Below are 21,662 nucleotides of genomic sequence, written 5' to 3'. Positions count from 1 at the left end.
TTATTGCTGAGTTTTAACAGTTATTTTTATATTCTATATATGGCTTTGGTTAGATACACGGCTTGCAGTCTGTAGCTTATCTTTTCATAACTTTTGCATGGTCTTTGAGAGCAAAAGTTTTTAATTTTTATGAGGTCCAATTTGTCTAATTCATCATTTTCTTCTTTTACAGGTTGCACTTTTTGTTGTCATATCTAAGAACTCTAGCCAAACATCAGAAGATTTCCTCCTGTATTACATTTCTAAATGTTTTACATTTACAACTATAATCCATTTTTTAGTTAATTTTTATGTAAGATGTGAGGTTTAAGTTGGGATGATTTTTTTTTTTTTTTGCCTGAGGATATCCAGTTCCTCCAGCACTATTTATTGAAAAAGCTATCTTTCTTCCACTCATTGACTTTCGTACCTTTTTCAAAAATCAGTTGTAGATATATAAGTGGATTCATTTCAAACTCCCAGAGAGCTGCCAGACCCTGAACAAATGGATAACCCAGAAAATGCACCCCATCACCTAATTCCAATTTATTTCTTAATACTTCCACTTCCCACCAGGAACTAGGATTCATGACTCCAATGCTGTCCCAAGTCTTGTCTATGTCTTGAGGAGATGGGATGATATGGCAAAGGTTTTTTCCACTGTTCCCAGAGCTCTATTTGGAGATCCTTGTGATTACTTGTAGACTTACTTCCCCCATGGTCTAAATCAGTGCTTTTCAAATCTCTCTCTCTCAGTTTCTCTCTCTCTTCTCGTTTAAATTTTCTATTCACATGAAATTTTTCTTGGAAGCCAAATACATGAGACAAATAGAAGCGTAGTTGTTTTGGTCAAATCAGACATAGGGGAGGCAGACTCTCACCCATCCCCAAATGAAGTACAGTTTGAAAACCACTGTTTTCATGTACATTATCAGCAAGATACTAAAGGAAACTGGAAATTTGAGGGTCAAGTCTCCGGGTGATTAAGAGGCTCTCTTTGGTATAAACATAAAACTTCAGTAGAGAAATGTCCAAGAGAATTAGAGAATGCAACTTCTCCTTGAGGTAAAGGAAAAAGTGAAGATGATGAAGGGGGACGAGAATAGGGAGGAGAGGGACTTATTTATCTAACACTGAGAATGCTTTTTGCTGAGAAAGGATAGGAAGTCTGTTAGGCCACTTAGAATGGAAACAGAAGTAAAGTATATTCAGAAATCTGAGGATGTAGTTAAGTAATACTCTGACACTGAATAAGTCTTTAAGTCTTGGTTTCTTCATCAAGAAAATGCAGAATGTACAATCTGTAAGGTCTCTACCAGCTCTGAGGACACTCAAAGAATGACTGAATCATTGAAAAACACACACACACAACAAAGGCAACTGTAGCAAATGGATTCACTTCTCACCAACCCGCTATCCCTACACTGTAAATCAGGGGTTGGAAAACTTTTTCTGTAAAGGGCTTCATAGTAAATACTTCAGGCTCTCTTTGCTGGTCACATATGGTCTCTATCACACACTTTCTTTGGGTTTTGTTTCTTTTACAACCCTTTAAAGATGTAAGAAACATTTTTTTTACATTGGGGTGCCATCCAAAACAATCAGGCCATACACAAGATTTGGTACTTTTGCTCTTAATCTCAAACAAAATTTCTTAGAATACTGATAAACAGGCAAGGAGCACAACACTGAGAAGACAATAGGAGAGCAATAAAAACATGTAGATCGGAGTTGGGGCAAAGTGGCATACTATGGAGTTGCATCTCTGAAGGGATTTAGTTCTCCAGAAATTGAGTAAAGTGAAAATTGGACATAGTCAAAGTATCTTTGAGCCTTAGACTTTAAGAATAGTGGAGAGACTCTCTGAAAATCTTCTCCTGCATAAATGCAGGAACACTGGAAAAAATTGTCAAAATCAACTTTTTCAGAACTCCAGAAATTAACCAAAGGCTTGCAACAACCCCAAAAGTATTTCTTCAAGAAAAATGGCTGACTCTCAGTAAGAATACCAAAGTTTGTGGTGCTTTAACTGGTCCTATTTCCATTCTCTCTTGTACCAGCTCCAGGATATCTTTGAAAACCAACAGCCTCAGAACTACAGTATCTGAAAAACAGCGACCTAGACACCACTAGAGGATGCAGAATGGGACTGGAGTTCCCCCAAATGCCATCTTCCCAGAGAACTGTCACTGTTTGACCTGTCTGTTGATTCCCACTTATGGGGCTCTTCTTTATTTGACCTGACTCAGAGCACACTCACTGTGAACAGCCTTTACAGGGAGCATTAATCAATTGCAATTGTTTAAAATCACAGCTGCCCGATGTGGGGGAAACAGTTGGGGCAAATGAAGCTGCTCAAAACCTTAAAAGGAAAAGCTGGAGAATTCATGTCCATAGGGAAGTTTGAAAAGCTCTGACAATATTCCCGGGAATCTCTAGGCCCAGGCACATGTTCAGGGTGTATTCTCAGAAAAGACCTGAGAAATTCTTAATCTCTCACCTCTGGTTGGCCTTGAGGCCCTGAACAAACAGCAAGTGAAGGCTAAGGCAAGCTGCCTGACAGAGCATTGAAATCAGGCTCCAACACACACACACACACACACACACACACACACACACACACACACACACAGCCCTTTGGCAGAGGCCGGGAGACTTATTAAATCAAAGTATTTAAGGAAATCTAGCAAAATTATCCTTCAAGAATGAAGGAGAAATCAAGGCATTCCCAGATAAACAAAGACAGAGCTAGCAGACATGTCATATAAGAAATACTAAAGAGAATCCTCCTGGGAGAAATGAAAGGACAGTACACACGTAACCCACATAAGAAATAAAGAACAATGATAAAGGTAAATACGTAGGTCAAGATAAAAGGAGTTATAAATTTATTTTTCTAACTTTTTTCTCCTATTATCCAATTCAAAAGACAACTGCATATAATAGTAATTATCAAGATGTGTTGGTGGACTTATTATGCATGAAGATGTAATTTGTATGTAAATAAGAACACAAAGGGGTGGGGGATGAACAGAGATATACAAGAGCAAAATTTTTATATAAAATTGAAATTAAGTTGATAGTAATCCAAAGTAGATTGTGTCAAGATGTTAATTGTAATCCCCAGGGCAACCACTAGGAAATAACTTGAAATAAAATTAGTAAAAATACAGCAAGAAAATTAAAACAGTATACTGGAAAAATATCTATTTATCACAAAAAGGGCAAACATACAGGAGTGAAGGAACAAAAAAGACATACACAAAATAGCAAATGGCAGATATAATTACTAATTTACCAATAATTACATTAAACATAAGTAAATTAGGCACTCAAATGAAAAGGCATAGCCTGACAGAATGGTTTTTAAAACATTCAGCTCTATGCTGTTTGAAAGAGACATAATTTATATTCAAAGACATAAATAGGTTGAAAGTATAATGATGAGAAAGATTTATCATGCAGTTAGTAAGCAAAAGAGAGCTGGAGTGGCTTATACTAATGTCAGAAAAAAATAGATTTTAAGGCAAAACCTGTTACTAGAGACAAAGAAGGACATTCATAACAATAAAATATAATTAAAACATATCTGTGCCTTAACAACAGAATACCAACATATATGAAGCAAAAATTACTGAATTAAAGTAAGGAATAAAGAATTTAACTGTAACGGTCAAAAAGTTCAATACTCCATCTTCAGTAATGGATAGAATAACTAGGCAGAAGACCAAGAAGGAAAGAGAAGACTTGAAAGACAGACACTACAAGAAATTACACATCTAACCTATTCCATCCAACAACAGCAGAATACACTTTATTCTCAAAGTCCTATGTAACATTCTACATGACAGATCATATGTTAGGCCATAAAATGAGTCTTAATAAATCTGAAAGGGTTTAAAATCATACACAGTATGTTCTACAACTACAGTGGAATTAAATCAGGAAGCTATAACAGAAAGATATTTGGGAAGTTCACAAATATGTGGAACTTAAACAACACCCTGCGGAATAGTCAGAAATCACAAAGGAAATTAGAAAATACAGTGAGATAAAGGGAAATGAAATCACAGTATGCCAAAAGTTTTGGGAAGCAGCTAAAGCAGTGTTCAGAGGAAAATTTACATGAAATGTTCAGAATATGCTAACTCATAGAAACAGGGAGTAGATTAGTGGTACCAGGGGTGTGGGTGGAGGAAAAAGAGGCTGTGACTACTAATAGGCATAGGGTTTCTTTTGAAGGTGATGAATACATTCTTGCATAACTTTTTGATTATTCTAAAAGCCACTAAACTGGACATTTTATTTAAAAGGGTGAATTTTATCTCAATAACACGTTGTTCTAAAAAGTAGTACCTTTGAAAAATCCTTCACATTGACAATTGAATACTGTATATTTCAAAATTTACTTTTTAGCGTAGTTGAATTGCAATGTTGTGTTAACTACTGCTGTATAGACAAGTGACTCAGTTATACATATATGCTCTTTTTCATATTGTTTTCCATTATGGTTTATCACAGATTATTGAATGTAGTTCCCTATGCTGTATAGTAGGACCTTGCTGTTTATCCATTCTATATACACCAGTTTGCATCTGCTAATCCCAAACTCCCAATCTAACTCTCCCACCCCTCTCCTCCTTTGCAACCACCAGCCTGTTCTCTATGTTTCTGGTTCTGTTTCATAGATAGGTTCTGAATCTTGTTTATATGATTCCTTAGCAGGTAACCCTATACAGCAATATGCATATATTGCTATATAGTGTATACAGTAATATTCAGTGTGTAATGATATGTACAAATGTAAAATACAGTTTTGTAGTAGTTTTGCTCTATGACTATATTGTGACCACTGATGAATTCCATAAATTTACACATAAATGCAAGTCCACTGTAGTAGAAAGAGCACAGGATTAAGAGCCAGGAGAACCGTCCTAAGCCTAACTTCCTCTTTCAGGATCTTTGCTTCTATATCTGAAAATTGAGGAAGATGAAGACTATAAGATCTTTATGTTTCGTTCTAGCTCTAAAATTCTATAAAATATAATGTGGATCATTACGTTTTGCTTTTCTCTAGTTATACCAAAGCCAGGGGAAGGGAGGCAGGCACTGCCAAGTTAGTGAACTCTCGGGGCAGTCTTCAGGCCAGCACACAAGGGTCTTTTCATTATGGAAGTCACTTTGAGTCCCACCACACTCAACACTGAACCATTGGACTTCAGTGTAGGTCTGAATCATTCATGTAATAGACACTTCAGTGTAGTTGGTTGGCTAGTGGAAATAATTATCTGAGAAGATTGTTACAGACTGTTATCTCAGAGGAAGAGGAGACAAGCCTAGGGGTAGAAATGGGGAGGCTACTCCACTTGCAGATGCTGTGACTTGTAATGGATGGGGTGAGACACAGGCTATGGAGAAAATCCAGAGGACCAGGCCTGGGTATGAACTTCTGTACTTCTATCCTCCATCAATTTCTTTAGTATTCAAAATATATTTTCTTGTATGAGTAGAACACTGTTCAGGGAAAGAAATTATCTCAACATTCTGTTTTTGTTGATTGATATGTAGAAATACAGAAACACACATATTGCTTAACAATACAAATAATTTGCACCTGAAATTCATTTGCTTAGTCCCCTGGAGCCCTACAGAACAAAATGTTTGTAACAAATACAGCTGTGCTGGCGATACTATTGCATTAGAGAAAACAAAAACTTGGTCTCTGGTCCAAGAAGCTTATAGTCCAAAGGAAGTCGGAGAGAAGTTTTTAGAAACCTGGCTTCCAGTTTGGGTTTGCTTTTTCCCAAATGTGCCCTGTGCTTTTCTGATGATGTGGCTTTGTTCTTGCTGATTTTTTTTTCTTTTTGGAAAGCTGGAATGCCCGTTCTCTTCACCAGTCATCAAAAGCCTATCCAGACTTTAAGGTTCCACTTAAATATCACCTAGTCTGTAAAGCTTTTCTGTCTCCCACAGTTGGATGTCTTTCCTCCTCTCCTTTGTGCTCTTGCAGTTTTTTGTTCACTCTTGATTACACTACCAAAATCCACTTAGAATGGTGTCTGTGATTTAAGGTTCAGGACCCTGCTTTATTCATCAAACTATCTCTCTAAGCACTTCCAGGATGACAGAAAAAAAGAGTTTGGAAACACAGAGGATAATGTATATTTAAATAATGTTTGTTATGTTTTCAAATACTATGTCAAATACATTTTCCTTCAATCTCCAGGCAACTTGGCAAGCAAAATGCCTCCACATTTAAAGCTATGAGGGTGATCACTAATCTGGAAATTTTTTTTAAATAAATGAAAAAGTTTCCCTGTGCTTCTAGGCATTTTGAACATCTTTAATATGGTGTGTGCGTGCTAAGTCACTTCAGTCATGTCCAACTCTTTGCGACCTTATGGTCTGTAGCCCACAGGCTCCTCTTTGCATGGGATTCTCCAGGCAAGAATACTGAAGTGGGTTGCCATGCCTTCCTCCAGGAGATCTTCCTGACCCAGGGATCAAACCCATATCTCTTATGTCTCCTGCATTGGTAGGTGGGTTCTTTACCACTAGCACCACCTGGGAAGCCCCCTTTTATATGGTAACTTCTCTGAAGTGTTGAATCATACTGGGGTTGTCTTTATGACTGGGCACCTTCTTTTTCTCATCTGTAAAATGGAAACACTAATCTGCCTTATCCCTTTTGCAGGGTTATCACAAGGGTAAATGAGAAAACGGCTAAGCAAAAAAGATAAAGCAGGATGAAAATGCAAAATGTTGTTCTCATTAACTATACAAGGATTTACTTCATGACCATATTGCAGCATTCGAGTATGCGGACTTTGGCTAACCTCATCACAGCTGCATTAAAAAGGATTCTCCATGAGTTGCTTAAGAGAAGAAGCCAAGCGGCTGATTACAGCTTAGGGCCCTGCCACAGCCATCAAAAGTAACCAAAGGGATGCTGGGACTTCAAGTTTGTTTCCAATTGCGCAGAAGGAAAGTCATGGCCTCAGCCACCTGCTTCCTGTCTCCACCATGACTCACACCTTTCAGGTCCACTTGGATGGAATTTCAGATGAGATCTGCTTAGGCCCACTGCCCAAGAACCTCGATGGTGCTAAGGCTCAGGTAACTGTGAACGGAGGAGCAAAAAGCTGAGCATGAGCCCCAAGAGGACTGAACCAAGGTCACAACACACTTTTTAACTTATTTAGAAAAACCAATTTGTCCTCCATCACTGGTGGTGTAAGCATGAGGCTACTGTTTCTGATAGGATGCACTGAGTGAGACACAACATCATTTCTATGACATTTCTGTCCCAAAGGCACAGTCTGAATTTAACCACAAGGAAACATCAGACAAACCTAAATTGAAAGACATTTCACCAAATAATTAGCCTATGCTCTTCATTTCTGTAATATACTACCCTAAAAGATTTTTGAAAAGACTCAAGAACTTTTCTGAATCAAAGAAGACTAAAGAGACATGACCACTGAGACCAATGTGCAATCCTAGGTTGGATCCTGGACCAAAAAAAGAACGCTCTTGGGACAATTGATAAAATTTATATATGGATGAGAGAGCATACAACAGTATTGAATCAATGCAAATTTCCTGATTTTACCATTATACTATGGTTATGAAAGAAAATGTCCTTATTCTTAGGAAATACAGACTGAAGTATTCAGAGGTAAAAGAGCATGATGTATGCAACTTAATTTCAAATGGTTAAAAAATTTAGGAAAGTGTATGTGTGGTGGGGAGGGAGAAGACCCACAAAAATAAAGTAAATGGGGAAAATATAAACAACTGGTGAGTCTTTATAAAGAGTACATAGAAGTTCTCTGTATTATTCTTGCAACTGTGTAATTTGAAATATCAAAGTAAAAAGTTAAAAAATTTGTGAAAACTATACCAACATCTAAATGTTTTTTAAAGTTTGCTTCAGAAAACTATATAATTTATTACTTAATGTTGGTTTGCTTAACTGCCATAAAAAGGGCAATTTGAAAAATAAGGTGATACACTGAAAACTCAATGATACAAAGAAAATAGAGAGGCTCTGACAAGGCTGCCACCTGTAGCTTATTCTAGTCCTTTAATGGTGAAATTTGTTTTTAGAATTGAGTCCAAAACAAAAGCAAAACAAAACACAACAAACCACACCCCCATAAAGCCTGAAAACCCAACCAGAAGAAATGGTTTAGCAATACACTCACCCAATGGGCTTATGGGTGGTGGGGCCTCAGCCTAAATGAACTGAACATATCAACTGAAAAGTGGAAGGACTCAAGTGTATGGGCCAAGTAATTGCCTAGACTGTGCCCCCACTCCACAGCCCTTTGAGGAAGGTACTGGTGGAAGGTACTGGGATAGGTCACACTTCCCAGAAGGAAAGTAAGGGCAGCAATGCGTGGAACAAAGACACAGTAAGAAACAGTGGAGCATCCCTATGAGGTTCTGTGTAGACAATAGAACAACCGAAGTAGGCTATTCCTCATCCTGGTATGTCCACACGAACAAGCCTTGTTGCTCAGAAGAATCACTGAAGGTGACTGCTAAAGCAGTTTTCATCCATCTCACAATCTCTGGGTAACACTGGCTACACAGACAGTTCAGCAGATCCTCCTTTGTTAAAACCAATTAGCTCAAGAGAGCAATTCAAAGGTTCCAGCCAGGGTCACTACCAGAAGTTAAAAGAGTCATTAAAGGAATGGAATGAGCATTAGGAATTATGGTGCAGGTAATGGTCGAGTTACCCAGAAAATTAAAATCCTGATGTAGAGAAAAGGAAATTAAAATGGGTGTCAGGTAGTGGTGTGCTGTTAAATGTGTAACGACCAGCTTTCTGTGTGAGAAAACAACAACTCTGATTTACAGCATTTGCTGAATTCCATGGTGTAAATATTCCCATCATGGCTGAGCTCTAGTTACCAGAGTTGGGAAGCGGTGTACACAGTCAGCTCTCATGAGCTAGTGTAAACTGGCTCCAGCAGACCAAGGGTCATAACCTAGGTGCCAGTCTTATGTCTGCTGCTGCCTAACCATGTCACCCCAGTAAGTAACTTCACCATTCTAGGTCTCAATTTCCTCATGTGTAAAATATCAATCTCACAAGATCATTGAGAGAACCAAATGAAATGAATTTACCTCTGTCTCAGATCTCTTCTACCCCTGACCCTCTATGGTTCCATGATGGAGCTGGCCACATTGGCGGCCTTTTGCCTTTCTCCATCTCATGCCAGGTCTTGTGAGCCAGGGGAAGACAAGAGAATCCGAGAGGAAGCCACTCTATGGTGTGGTAATCAGAGCAGAGGGCTTCCCTGGTGGCTCAGCAGTAAAGAATCACCTGCCAATGCAGAAGATGAGGGTTTGATCCCTGGGTTGGGAAGATCCCCTGGAGAAGGGAATGGCAACCTGCTCCAGCATTTTACCTGGGGAATTCCATGGACAGAGGAGCCTGATGGGCTACGGTCCATGGGGTTGCACAAGAGTTGGACGTGACTTAGGGACTAAACAACAACAATCACAGCAGAAACCACATCCATGTGGCCTGAGGTGAGGTAGAAGGCAATGGCCACTGTAGATTTTCGATACAGAAGAGATTTCTAGGTGGAAATCAGTTTGGGAAGTGGAGGTAGAGAATTTCTACAACATCTATGATTTTAATGGTATATTTATTGGGGCTAACTTAGAGGTGTAAAGGATGCCTAGGGCCAGTGCAATGTATATATGCCCTCTCTTCCCACACTGTACCAGAATTGGCCTGGTCATGAAGAATACACAGTGAAATTAGGTTCTGTTCATATTTGAATGTCCCACAAATCTAAAGGGAGTTAACTCAGGACTAACTTTCTTTATGACCTTTACTGGACCTAGGGACTTAAGTTGCCCTCAAAACCCTGTTTGCTGTGCCTCTGAATCAGAGGGACAAAAGCTCAGTTCATCCCCTGGGCCATCATTTGGTGACACGATTAGCTCAGAATGGGGGTATTTGGGTCCTTCATACCTCTTCCTTTTGGTTAAATATAATTAGAATTAAACTGGGGACCAGAAGAATAAATACAAATGATTGGAAACTTGGCCCCTGCTGGGATTCCTGGGGCTTCAAGCTAATGGACGAAAAAGTCCAAGTGAAAGGGGGTTTAGTAAGGTATAAGAGACATAATACCTTGTGCTTCCGGAGGCTGCCAGGACTGGTGGGCGTAGAGATGGGAGACTGCTTAGACTTGGGGGTAGAGAGCTGGCTGCTGGAGGTTCCGTTTGCTAGCCCAAGGCAAGAGAAAAGGAAGGGAGAAAAATCAACAGCATACAAAGGAACACGTTATCCTTCCCCTCTGAAGACACTAAGAACATTCAAACGAGCTACACAGACGACCAAGTGATTTGATGAGTAGAACAAAGGTGAAAAGAAACACATTCCTCAGAAAGGCAAGAACTACAATCCTCAGTTAATTAGATCCCCTCGCGGTGCAAGGCGGTAATCCACCACCCCCCTTCTCCCCCCCTCACCTCCTCCCAAGTGCTTCCAATTACAGAGGTCTGGTTCTTTTCAAACCTTTTTCATATTCATTCCCAAGTCTGACCCTAGCAACATCTCTGGGAGGTAGTCCGGGAACATGTTACCCTGTTTCAATTTTATAAATGAGATAAAAACAAGGCATGAAGAGGTTATATGCCTCACCTTAAAGGGGAAGGCATGTGGGTGATTTGGGCACGTCCCCTTGGGTGGCAGATGATGTAGTAGTTGCAGGACAGCCCTATTATCTATCTCTTCCCCTCTCTATTTTCCTGCTCATCTTTCCCCCCACTCTCTGTTCCCTACCTCATTCTGGGTGCAAAGAACAGAAGGAAAAAAGGAGAGAGAGAGAGAGAGAGCTAATTAGGAAGCAGAATGGAAAAGAAAATGGAGGAGAAACAGTGTGAAACATAAAGAGAGGTGCATACAGCAAAATGGGCAGAGAGAGTTGAGAATCAGAGAGAGAGAGAGAGATCAGGCGTGAAGGAGACGAGAGACAAGAGGTTGCTAGGAAAGAGAAGAAGGAGGAAGTTTGAAATCAGGAGAAAGGCTTACAGACAGAAAAAGGATGATGGTATTAATAGCCAGAGTCAGGGTGCATCCCCATTTGTCTCTAGTCAGTAAAATGCTGAAAATGAGAGGATTTAGTATTTAACATCTCTATATTCCATTGTTGTTGCAAATTGTCTTATATTCCCTTGCTGACCAGATTTTTTAAAGATCCAATCATGTAAAAAGAAATGCGGTGCCTTGAAGTGGAACAATTAAACAGCTTTCAAAGGGAATTCATGTTCAGACATCTCATGCTAAAGTTAATTTATTTTAAAATCTAAGGACCTACATTGTTCCTCAGATATTCTGAAATGTGCTTTTTTAAAAAGGCAAATATCCCAAGGGTACTAGGGGGAGAGGGGAGGAGAAGAGAAAGAGGAGGAAGGGAAGACAGAAGAGAGCGGGTGGAGAGGAAGAGAGACAGAGAGAGAATAAGAAATTGAAAAAGTTGAGCAGGAAGATAGCCTGAGAGTGTTGCTGTTGATCCCACAGGTAAAGCTTAAACTGATGTATCATGAATATTTCCTGAAGATATACTTCCTCTGCACCACTTGTGGTAATGTTTCCCTAGGTTCTGGAACCTTCACATCAACTATAGAGATGAAAGAGTCATCAGTGTGGTGGTAGCTGAATTTATCCAAGCACAAGTGCGCTGAAAGATGGGCACTTAGGCATCCACCGTCTGGTTTTACCTGTGTATTCACTTGTCTTTAACCCACTCACTGAGAGGCCTTTCTCCCTGTCAGGGCTTCCTGAGAGTCATTCATTCAATTGGCCAGTAGTTCCAGAGTACTTTCTCTAAACTAAGCCAAGTATTAGACACTGAGGTTTCAGAAATGAGTAAGTCACTTCAAATGGGGAGGCAGGTAAGAATACTGTAGAATAAGTGCTATGACAGAACCAGACAAGTGGTGTTATTGGAGCCCTGCAGAGATGCTTGGAAATCAGGGAACTAAGGAGGCAAACAAGAGGAGGTAACACCTGAAAAAAGTCTGGAGAGATGACTCTGGAATAGACAAATCTATAGAGACAGAAGGTCCAATAGGTCAATGGTTGCCAGAGGCAGGCCAGCAGAAAGCAAGAAGGCTGGAATGGAGAGGGTCTGCTAACAGGTACAGTGTTTCTTGGCAAGGGGTGGAAAAAGATGTTCTGGCATTAAATAGTGATGATTGTTGTACAGCTCTATAACTAAACTATTAACATCCAGTGAATTGTACATTTTAACTGAGTGAATTGTTTGTTATGTGAATTATATCTCAATAAAGCCAGTAAGAGAAGAGGAATTGGAGCTAGTTAGGCAGAGAGGGTAGAAAGGGTAGTCAAGATCAGAATTTCACCAGGAAGGGCAAAAGGAATGGCAGTGTGAAAGAATACAGTACGTTTACAGAAGTGCAAACAGCTCCAAATGGCTCAAGAATACATGCCAGCAGTGAGTTCTAAGAGATGAGACTGGAGTTGAGGATAAAGACCAGACCCTGGGGGCCTCTTGTGAGGACTTTAGTTAAGTTTTGGTTTGATGTGTGAAAGAAATCATACATTTGATACATCACAAGTTTGAGACCATCAAAGTTACATTTAAAAACTATGACTCCAGTTGTGGTGGGTGGACTGGATTAGGGTGGGGTAAAGGTAGAAGCAAAGAGATTGGTTGAAAGACAATGCATTCATCCAGGTGAGAGGTGGTGATGGCTTAAATTAAAGCACTGGAGAGGTAAAGCATGGACTGGGAGAAGAAAAGAGACCTAGAGGTCAGGCAAACTTAGGGTGTTATGTACACATACGACCCAAGCCACCCAAAGAGGAACATGACCTGTACCAACAGCACAGAGACTGGGGGAGGTAGGCTTTGCCAGGGCACCAGGCTTTCTGGTGAATAAAAGAGACACTTTGGAAAAAGCAAGAGTCTATGGAGACACAATGTGGCAAAGGAGTCAATTACTCTGCAGGAAAAGGAAGGAGTTACTACACCACCTGCAGTGCCTTGGGGTCTCCAAGCAAGACCTGGTCCCCTAGAATTCAAGATGCAGAGAAATCTTGGTCGTGAATGTGAACTGACATAATGTAAGTCTTCCAAAAGAGCCCTGACCTCAGCCAGGAAGTCTCAAAGATGTAGGCATCCCCAGATAAGTTCTGCCATTTTGTTCCACACGGTTGCTGTGTCCCCGGGCAACAATAGATTCTAGTTTCCCAGTGTTCGTCAGCCATGCTACAAGAGGATGGCTACTATACTTCCAGTGTGAACACTGTCTTTTTCACCTACCCTCTTATCTAGCTTCTTACCTGAGAATGAGCCCACTGGTCTTGCCAAAATGTGGGAAATTATTAACCATAGCATGTCTGTATGGGAATCAATTCCCACTTATTGGCCATAGAGCTGCACACACAAGTGTTTTTTGTTTTTTTTTTCTTTTCAATTTCCATTTTCAAGTTCTTTTCTAAACATTCTCTGTAACTCTCTCACCCCAAAATTTTAGAGCACTAAAGTTCCATCTATACCTCTCTCTCTCTATTCTCTGTATGTCTGTGTATGTTTATATATGTTCCACTGCCACTCTCCCAATCAATCAATCCCCAGATCAATCTTAAGCTGCCTGCAAATAAAGGATTTAATTTTGTCATCAACATTCAATAAGCATTTTGAAAACCAGTTTTAAACCATTTAACCACAATTAACAATTTAATTGTTGGGGGAAAAAAAGGCAGACGCTTTCCCAGACTTTCCTGATGGAATCAAACCCAAAGATGGACACAGAGCAATGAGAAAATATAAACACGTACAGGCAAAGGTCCCCCTGGAGTAGGAAATGGCAACCTGCTCCAGTATTCTTGCCTGGAAAATTCCATGGACAGAGGAGCCTGGCAGGCTACAGTCCATGGGGTCACAAAGAGTCAGACATGACTGAGAACACACAGCACACAACTCAGGCAAAGGTCAATTCCCTACAAGCTGAAGGAGCTCCTACGTTTACAGAGGACGTAAAACATATTCTTATATGCATTTCTTCTATGGGTTCTGTGGGAAAAAAAATCTGGAAGGGTGCCATTTGACTTGAATTATGAAGCCAATTCATATAAATGTCAAGTAAAAGAAGTAGCAGGAAAAGATGAAAATAGGGTCTGATGAACTGTGCATAGTCTTGGATTGGCAAATCCACATGGAAGGCTGTCACACATCATTTTGAGAGTGACTGGAAAGAACACCAGTTTGATAATCCTCATTTTTCCTTTATTCTGCTCAGACATCTTTAGCTCCCGTCTCTGAGGTTCCATTTCTCAGCTGCAATTTGAGAATGTACTGGGGGAGTCTTCACCATCTTTTACTGGTCTCTCTCATTTCCCTTCTCATAACCACAGCCTCACTGTTGTCATCTTTTATTTACTCATATTCCAAATCCTTTCATCCCTTCCTTCTCATTGTACAGTTCATTTTTACTCCTCTACAACAAGGCACATCAGGAACTTTTCAATCTCCTAGGCTGCTTTAACAATCTTATCAATAAAAACCAGTATAATAATGCTTATTGTGCGTCTGTGATAAGCCAGGAACTCTTTTCTCTCTTTTTAGTCTCTTGCTCTCTTTCTCTCTGTCTCTCTCTCTCTCACACACACACAACCTCATCTAGTCATATTCTAATTTCTGATGGGGAAACAGAGGTTTGTTCCATTTAGAGACAGCAAATCCTGTGTCCAGGATTTGAACACATGTCTTTCTGATTCCAAAGCCTATGTATATTTCAGTTTGTTTTCAGTTTTTGCTATGTTGCTCTTCCTTTTTCACACTTTGCTCCTGGGGCTCCTTCCTATGACAACTTTCTGACATGGGGTAGGAAGGAGGGAGAAGAGTTGTGGCAGAGGAAAAAAGAAAGAAATAGGAGCACGTAGAAGCAGACACCAGAGCTTATGCCCATCTTCTAGGCTTTTTATCCTACTCGATCTAGTTTAGATTGGAAAGTGATTAGCAAGAGCTATCTTTCATTCACCCTGCCAATATTCATAGACAATGTCATGAAACAATAGCAGAGAGAGCGGCCAGCCAGGCATGTAACTACCCTCATGCCACAGAATCCTCTGAGAAGATGGTATCTGCGCCCTGTCTGCCACTTCCCTCAGCTATGCAGCATAATTGCCAAGCTTGGCTTGGCACACTCTTGGCTTACTAGCTTCTCTGAAGGCTCATGCCTGCCCATTTCCCAGTGCTTGTCTTTAAATCCTTGGCTCCCTCAGAATGGAACAAGACAAGCCCAAACAGAAGATGGTAGGTAAAGTAACTAACTTGAATTAACTAGATTTACAGGGACCTAAATGTGTAGGGGAATAGGAGCTCCCAGGAGTCAAGAACAAGGTAGAGGGAGTCAGTTCCCAAAGAACAAGGAGAAATTTCAGTTTCCGGCATGGGTAGCCAAGGGCAGAGTATGGTCACCAGCCTGGCAAGTTGATGCTAAGCTCTTAGACTCCGAATTCTCTTGTCTGGAGGCTGGACTGATTCCTGGAAATCAAGATGCAATCGTGTGAAAGGTGGGTGTAAGTAGCCCCAGGTACAGCAATTAAAGATTTGTCTGGGCAACGAGTTAAACAAGTCATTTACTTTCTGGGTTCAAGTTTGCATGGTACAGGAAGAAAACGGTCAGTTTGACATGTGCTTTTCACCCAGCCTTTGGAGAGCAAACTGATTTAATATTCATTCTCACTTAGCTCTGGCTTTTCCCTCCCATTTGAATCTCCACATTTGAGCTCAACTCAAAATCAAGTCTGCTGGTTTGAGTTTGAGGTCTATTTTGAAATACTGCTCACTGAAAAGAAATAACCCAGTCTACAAAAAAAGCCATGACAATAATTTCAGAGCCACCTTTAAAATTGCAGATGTATTTCCACAATTGTTTTGAAAGCATTTTGCACTATATGAATTCACATGATTCTCCTGATAACCCCAAGAGAGGGCAGCCAGGAATTAATGGTCTCCTTTTAATCACAAGAAGAGCCTCAGAGAGTTTAGGACTTGCTTAAAGGGTATAAACTGCTTCTTCTCAAAGGATGGTGGACTTCAGGATTTGCTTACAGATTCATTTCAAAATTCCCTCAAAGTTAGCATATCACATACCACCATGACTTTTTAGTGATTGGTTCTCTGTCTTGTCGTTTCTAATTTCCTAATGCCTTGGAGAGGGAGATCTCAATATACAATTCAGTCACTTCCTCATTCTTTTCTCATATTGAGATGCTCTAATGTTCCTTCATTCCAGTCCAAAGACACCCTGGTTTCTTCCTACTTATACAGGGAGGTTTTCTGGAAGGCCATCCAAGTAGAACCAAGGTGGTTTCAACTTACTTCAGAACAAGGCCAAGAGACTGAGCCTGTGGTTTTCATACATTCATTCCAAAGAGCCCTTGGGCGGGGTGTGTGGATTGGTTTGGCTAATTATTTCTGCTCAGTGGGAAAGCTTTTGTCCCTCTCCCCAGACTCGTCTAATAGGGAAGCAAAAACTAAGGGCCCAAGAACAGTTTTTCACTGATTTGATCACAAACCTGGTTCTCAGGCCAAATTCAATCATAGGTCGTAAGACACTGTAACTTCAGAAGTTGGAATTTGAATTTTAAATTGATTCCCTACAGAGTCTTGGACAGCATGCAGTGGTGAATCTTTTAAACAAAGGAGAGAAGTAAGAGTCTTCCCTATAGCAAAAAAAAAAAAATGTGTACCCATTTCTGCACTATTTTGACACAAATCAGTTTCCTTCAAGAAGAGGACAACTGTAAGAAGACTGATAGATGTGCCAGGATTGTTTCCTCAGACTTGATAATGCTGACAATATTTATTTCCAGTTGAAGGTGGTTTTGCTGAGAACATGTTTCTGGTGGAGCAAGCCTGTTGTCAACACTCACTCCCAGTTTTATGGGGCAGGAACTAGAAAAAAACTACACTGCCCTTAATCTGTGGAAAGAACATATGCTTTGGAATCAGTCAGGGTTTTAAACCCTGGCTTAGCCATTTCTTAGATGTGTGACCTCAGGTGGAACCTACCCTCTGTGAGTCTGTTTCCTCATCTGTAACATTTGAATAAAAATAATGCAGATGCCAATTCTTGTTGTTTTGAGCAGTGCATGACAGACTACATATAAAACGCTTAGCCAAATGCCTTAGCAGATAGAGAGGGCTCAATAATGACATCTTCCATTGTTATCACTACTGCCACTACTAGAAATGGAAGGAATGGAAGCACTGAGTTAGGAAATTCCCTTCCACGGTGGGTGATTCATCAACTTATGGAGGCTGACGGCTAATTCTTTGGCTAGTAGGTCAGACATTAGAAGACTGAAGTTTTCCCGAGTGAAGCCCATTATTTTTTATTTTTGCATGTTATGGCCGTGCTCCCCAAAGCAGAGCCCTTGGTTCTCGACTCTCTCAGCAGTACCATGGGGGTGGGGTGGTCAATGAACTCCATGGGAAACCAGTGAAGGCATCGGAGCAGGTAAGTTATATAGTGACCATGTTTTAGGATGAAAAATGTGGTGGCACCACAGCAAATGCCTAACTGGATAGAGATTTGAAGCAGAGATACTATGTAAGAGTATGTTGAGCAATTCAGGCATCAGGTGATAAGAGAAAGGAAGGAATTTTTTGTGAGAAAGGTGAAGATGTTTTAAAGGTTCAACAACAACAACAGACACAGGATATGGTAGACGTGAAGGATTGAAGAGTGGGAAGAGTCAAAGATAATGCCAAGGTGCTGGGCCTAGGGAATAGAATTGATTCTACTGTCAGGGAGTTGGGGAAGGGAAATATTTTTGATTTGTAGACACATTGCATTTGGCACAGGGAGGCAGAATTGTCTGGTCAGCATTCATGGCACTGATATCCAGAAGGAAGTTGGGGGCTGGAGATGTAGATTTAACGGCAGCCTGTCTGTACCTCAACATGCTATACTCATTACCACCTCTGCTCTTTTGTTCATGCTTTCTCTGCTGCCAGAAATATCCCTTCTTTATCAATCGAAATCTTCCTTCAAGCCCCAGTTCTTTCAGGAAGCCTTAACACCCTAGCCCACAGTAAACTCACTTTCCCACAAACTCCAATACTTCCAACAGCCCTTATTGCCTGTGTCTCTCATGTGCTCGGCATCTAAACAAATCATTATCATAAAGTCTCATTTTCAGCACCACAGTTCAATGGTTAAATTGTAGAGTGTGGGGCCAGATTGCCTGGGTTCAAACCCCAGCTCTACTTCTTACTAGCTGTGTGGTCCTGGGTAGGTCAGTCCACTTCCATATGCCCTAGTTTCTTCATGTGCAAAATGGGGACAATAGCACCTACCTCATAAGGTTGTTATAGGAATTAAATTAGTTAATACATGTAAAGTGATTAGAATGGTTGCTTGGCACATAACTATGTAAGTATTTGTAAATAAAAAATTTTGTACTCCACCAAAAATTTGGAGAATCACTTGTATTTAAACACAAATCCCAGTGTGCAACAGGTTGCTAGGACTCCTACTGTAGGGATATGGGTCAACACCACTGCATTCCATGGCCTATGGTGTGCTTTGGGTCCCCATTATACTGCTTCTCCAACCATTTCCTAAGCAATGGAAAAGTTGCCTTAGATATAGGACAGTTCTTCCACTTCAACTAGACATAAGCCGTGGTGTTAGAAAGAACCAGAATGGGGTAGGAGGTAAGGGAAGTTTTTCTCTTCCTATGGCTTCACCAAGGGCACAGACAAAGGGCACCACTTCCTCTTGGATGGACAGGAGGGGAGCTGATGGAGGGTCTATGATGGGCACTGGAAACAAAGGTGCTTAACTTATGGCTGTGTTCTATGCTGCACAAAGAGAATGTCACACATACCACCCCCACTCCCGCCTCCCTACAGCCCTTTTCTGAAAGCTGAGGAAGGTGGAAGGAGCAGAGAAGCAAGGACCATCCAAGAGAGACTGTTTATTCACCACTCTGGAGCTTCTACACCCTGCCTCAAGGACAATGCAAGGATTGTTTGCATGGGAGTCAGGAGAGCTGAGCTCTCATTCTTGAGTAGTAAATAGATATTGGGAAGACTGCAAGATTTACTGAACCTCTTTATATCTTAGTTTTCCAATCTAAAAAAAAAAAAAAACAACTGGGTAATTTTCTTTTCCCAACTTAATTTATGGTGCTATTATGAGTGACAACTGAGATGATGGATTTGGAAATATTTTGCAAAGTGCAGAGCATTTACGTCATGTAAAAGATCATTATCTTGAACTTCTCTCAGATACAGAAGAAGGATATTGTGTGTTGAAGACCTACTGGAGAAGGAAATGGCAACCCACTCCAGTATCCTTGCCTGGAAAATTCCATGGACAGAGGAGCCTGGTGGGGCAGGTTACAGTCCATGGGGTTGCAAAGAGTCGAACACGACTGGGCAACTGAGCCCACACACAGTCACATGTGGCAAGTGAGCACTTGAAGTGTGGCTAGTCAACTGAGGTGTACTTTAAGTATAAAATACAATCCCATTTCAATGAATGTAAAATATCTCAATAATCTGTTACATTGGTTACGTGACAAAATGATAAGATTTTGGATGTATTAAATAAGTTATCAAAACTAATTTCACCTGTTCCTTTGATCTTAACTGTGGCTATTAGAAAATTTTAAATTACATACAAAGCTTGCATCTGTGGCTTGCATTTTATCTTTATTGGACTGAGTTGGTACATCCAGACAGTCACATTCAGGACAGTTAGAGCATTCAGTTTCCTCCATCTTAGGCAACCCAAAGAAGCCTGTTGAGTTCAGAAGAGAAGGACTCCTGGATACAATACTCCCATGGACATCCTTCCTCTAACCTGGCTGTTTTGTGGTCCTTGACCTGCCTTTTAAAAGATGTATATTTTGGTAGAGAAGACATTCATTCTCGCGAATTTGGGAACAGGGAAGATTTGACTTTCAGGAATAGGTGCTCATAGGTTAGGGGACGAAGGGTGGGGAACATTGGGTTGCTCAAACAATGACTTACTGTTGAAGAATAGCAAACTAATTATCACATTACAATCCTCTCTGCCAGCCTACCAGAGTGGGTAATTAGCTTCGTTGGAGGCTCCTCAAAAAAGAAAGAAAAAGAAAAGATTCCTTCCCAGCATCTGGCTGAATTTGTCCTTTTAATTCAATTCAATCCAATCCAATTGGGAGGTAGTTGCATAAAGAGAGAAATTAACACATTAAAGGCTGAAATAAAAATATAGAGAGATGCGCAGAAACATCTTCCTTTAGTTCTGAAGCCAGGCTTACCTTTGCCTATCAAATGGCAAGTCCTGGGTTAATCAAAATGGAGCACTGCATAAACTTCCCTCACTGATTCCACAGGAGTTTTCTGGACTCAGGTTTCACCTGCTTTCCACACAGTCCCTTGCTCTACTTTGAAGACAAACTTGGCTAATGGGACTCTTATTCTCAGAGTCCATCAGCTCTGCCCAGCAAGAATGAGAGCTCCTTATAGCTATATTATATAGACAATCAAATTTTTCCTTAACTCAAGTTTAGGCTTAGCAACAGACATACCATTTGGGGCAATACTGCCATCAATACCGGCAGGCAGGAGTGGGGACTGAACTCGAGGGGAATAAAGTAGAAAGATTTTGATTTATTCATGGGCAGAAGAGGAAAGAGACAACTTAAACACTAAGGAACAAAGAATCATATTATGATGCAAATTACAGACCAAATAGCATCAATTTACTAAACCTCAATTCAAACTGAACCCGCATATTAACTGAATCATGAATTGGACTATATATATATATATGTATATGTTTGAAAAGCTAGAAAACTTGTTCAAACCAAAATCAAACCTACATATTTTCTAATGAACTAGAACATCAAAACATTCCTTTAACTGAACCTGAAATGAGCCAATGTTTCATTTGGTTTGAATCCCAACTAAAGAGGAACATTTTTGGCTTTCATTTGCCATCAAAGGAAGGTAGTTAAAATTCCCTGGAAATGGTGTATCTTCCACCTTCCACAACCTTTAGTTACTCAGGCTAAATGAAGAAATGTGGATCCATCCACAAGTCTCAGATCCAAGACAGACTGACAGAGAACAGAAACAGGGCAGTATTACCAAGTCCTAAAAAAGAACAAAGAATTTCAGCCCCACCCAATGCCATTATTCTTTAATTAAGTAAGTGTTAGTTGCTCAGTTGTGACCACCTCTTTGCAACCCCATGAACTGTAGCCTGCCAGGCTCCTCTGTCCATGGAATTCTCTAAGCAAGAATACTGGAGTGGGTAGCCATTCCCTTCTCCAGGGGACCTTCCTGACCCAGGGATCGAACCCGGGCCTCCTGCATTGCAGGCAGCTTCTTTACATCTGAGCCACTAAATTACTCTGTATATGTTTCTTGCTGACAGCTCAGAAAACCTTGATGCTTTATGAAAAACTGTGCATTGCCTATAGCTCATCCTTCTTATTATCTAATTCTGTCGAATCTGTTTTACAACTCTGGAAATAACCGATAACCATGGAAAACGACTTTTGTCTAGACATGCAAGTTCTGTCTTATCCAAAATGGGAACTAAGTCTTAGAGAAGGTAAGAAACTTGTCCCAAGTCACAAAGCTGGGAAGTGGTAGAGTTGGGTTTTCCTAGAG

The 21,662-nt window shown here is 40.5% G+C and overlaps 1 protein-coding gene across 1 annotated transcript in view; it reads right to left on the bottom strand.

Annotated features, from left to right (window-relative positions):
- DCX (doublecortin) overlaps positions 1 to 21,662 on the bottom strand; it is a 149,985-nt gene that overhangs the window by 37,793 nt on the left and 90,530 nt on the right. Inside the window, exon 6 of the mRNA XM_081564034.1 lies at positions 10,139 to 10,233. Coding sequence (XP_081420160.1) covers positions 10,139 to 10,233 — 95 coding nt within the window. The remainder of the gene's footprint in view (positions 1 to 10,138; positions 10,234 to 21,662) is intronic.

Source organism: Giraffa tippelskirchi, chromosome X, assembly GCF_054371585.1.
Source record: "Giraffa tippelskirchi isolate mGirTip1 chromosome X, T2T-mGirTip1v1.2.pri, whole genome shotgun sequence".
NCBI classification, from domain to species: domain Eukaryota; kingdom Metazoa; phylum Chordata; class Mammalia; order Artiodactyla; family Giraffidae; genus Giraffa; species Giraffa tippelskirchi.
This window is presented reverse-complemented; position numbering and strand designations above follow the sequence as displayed.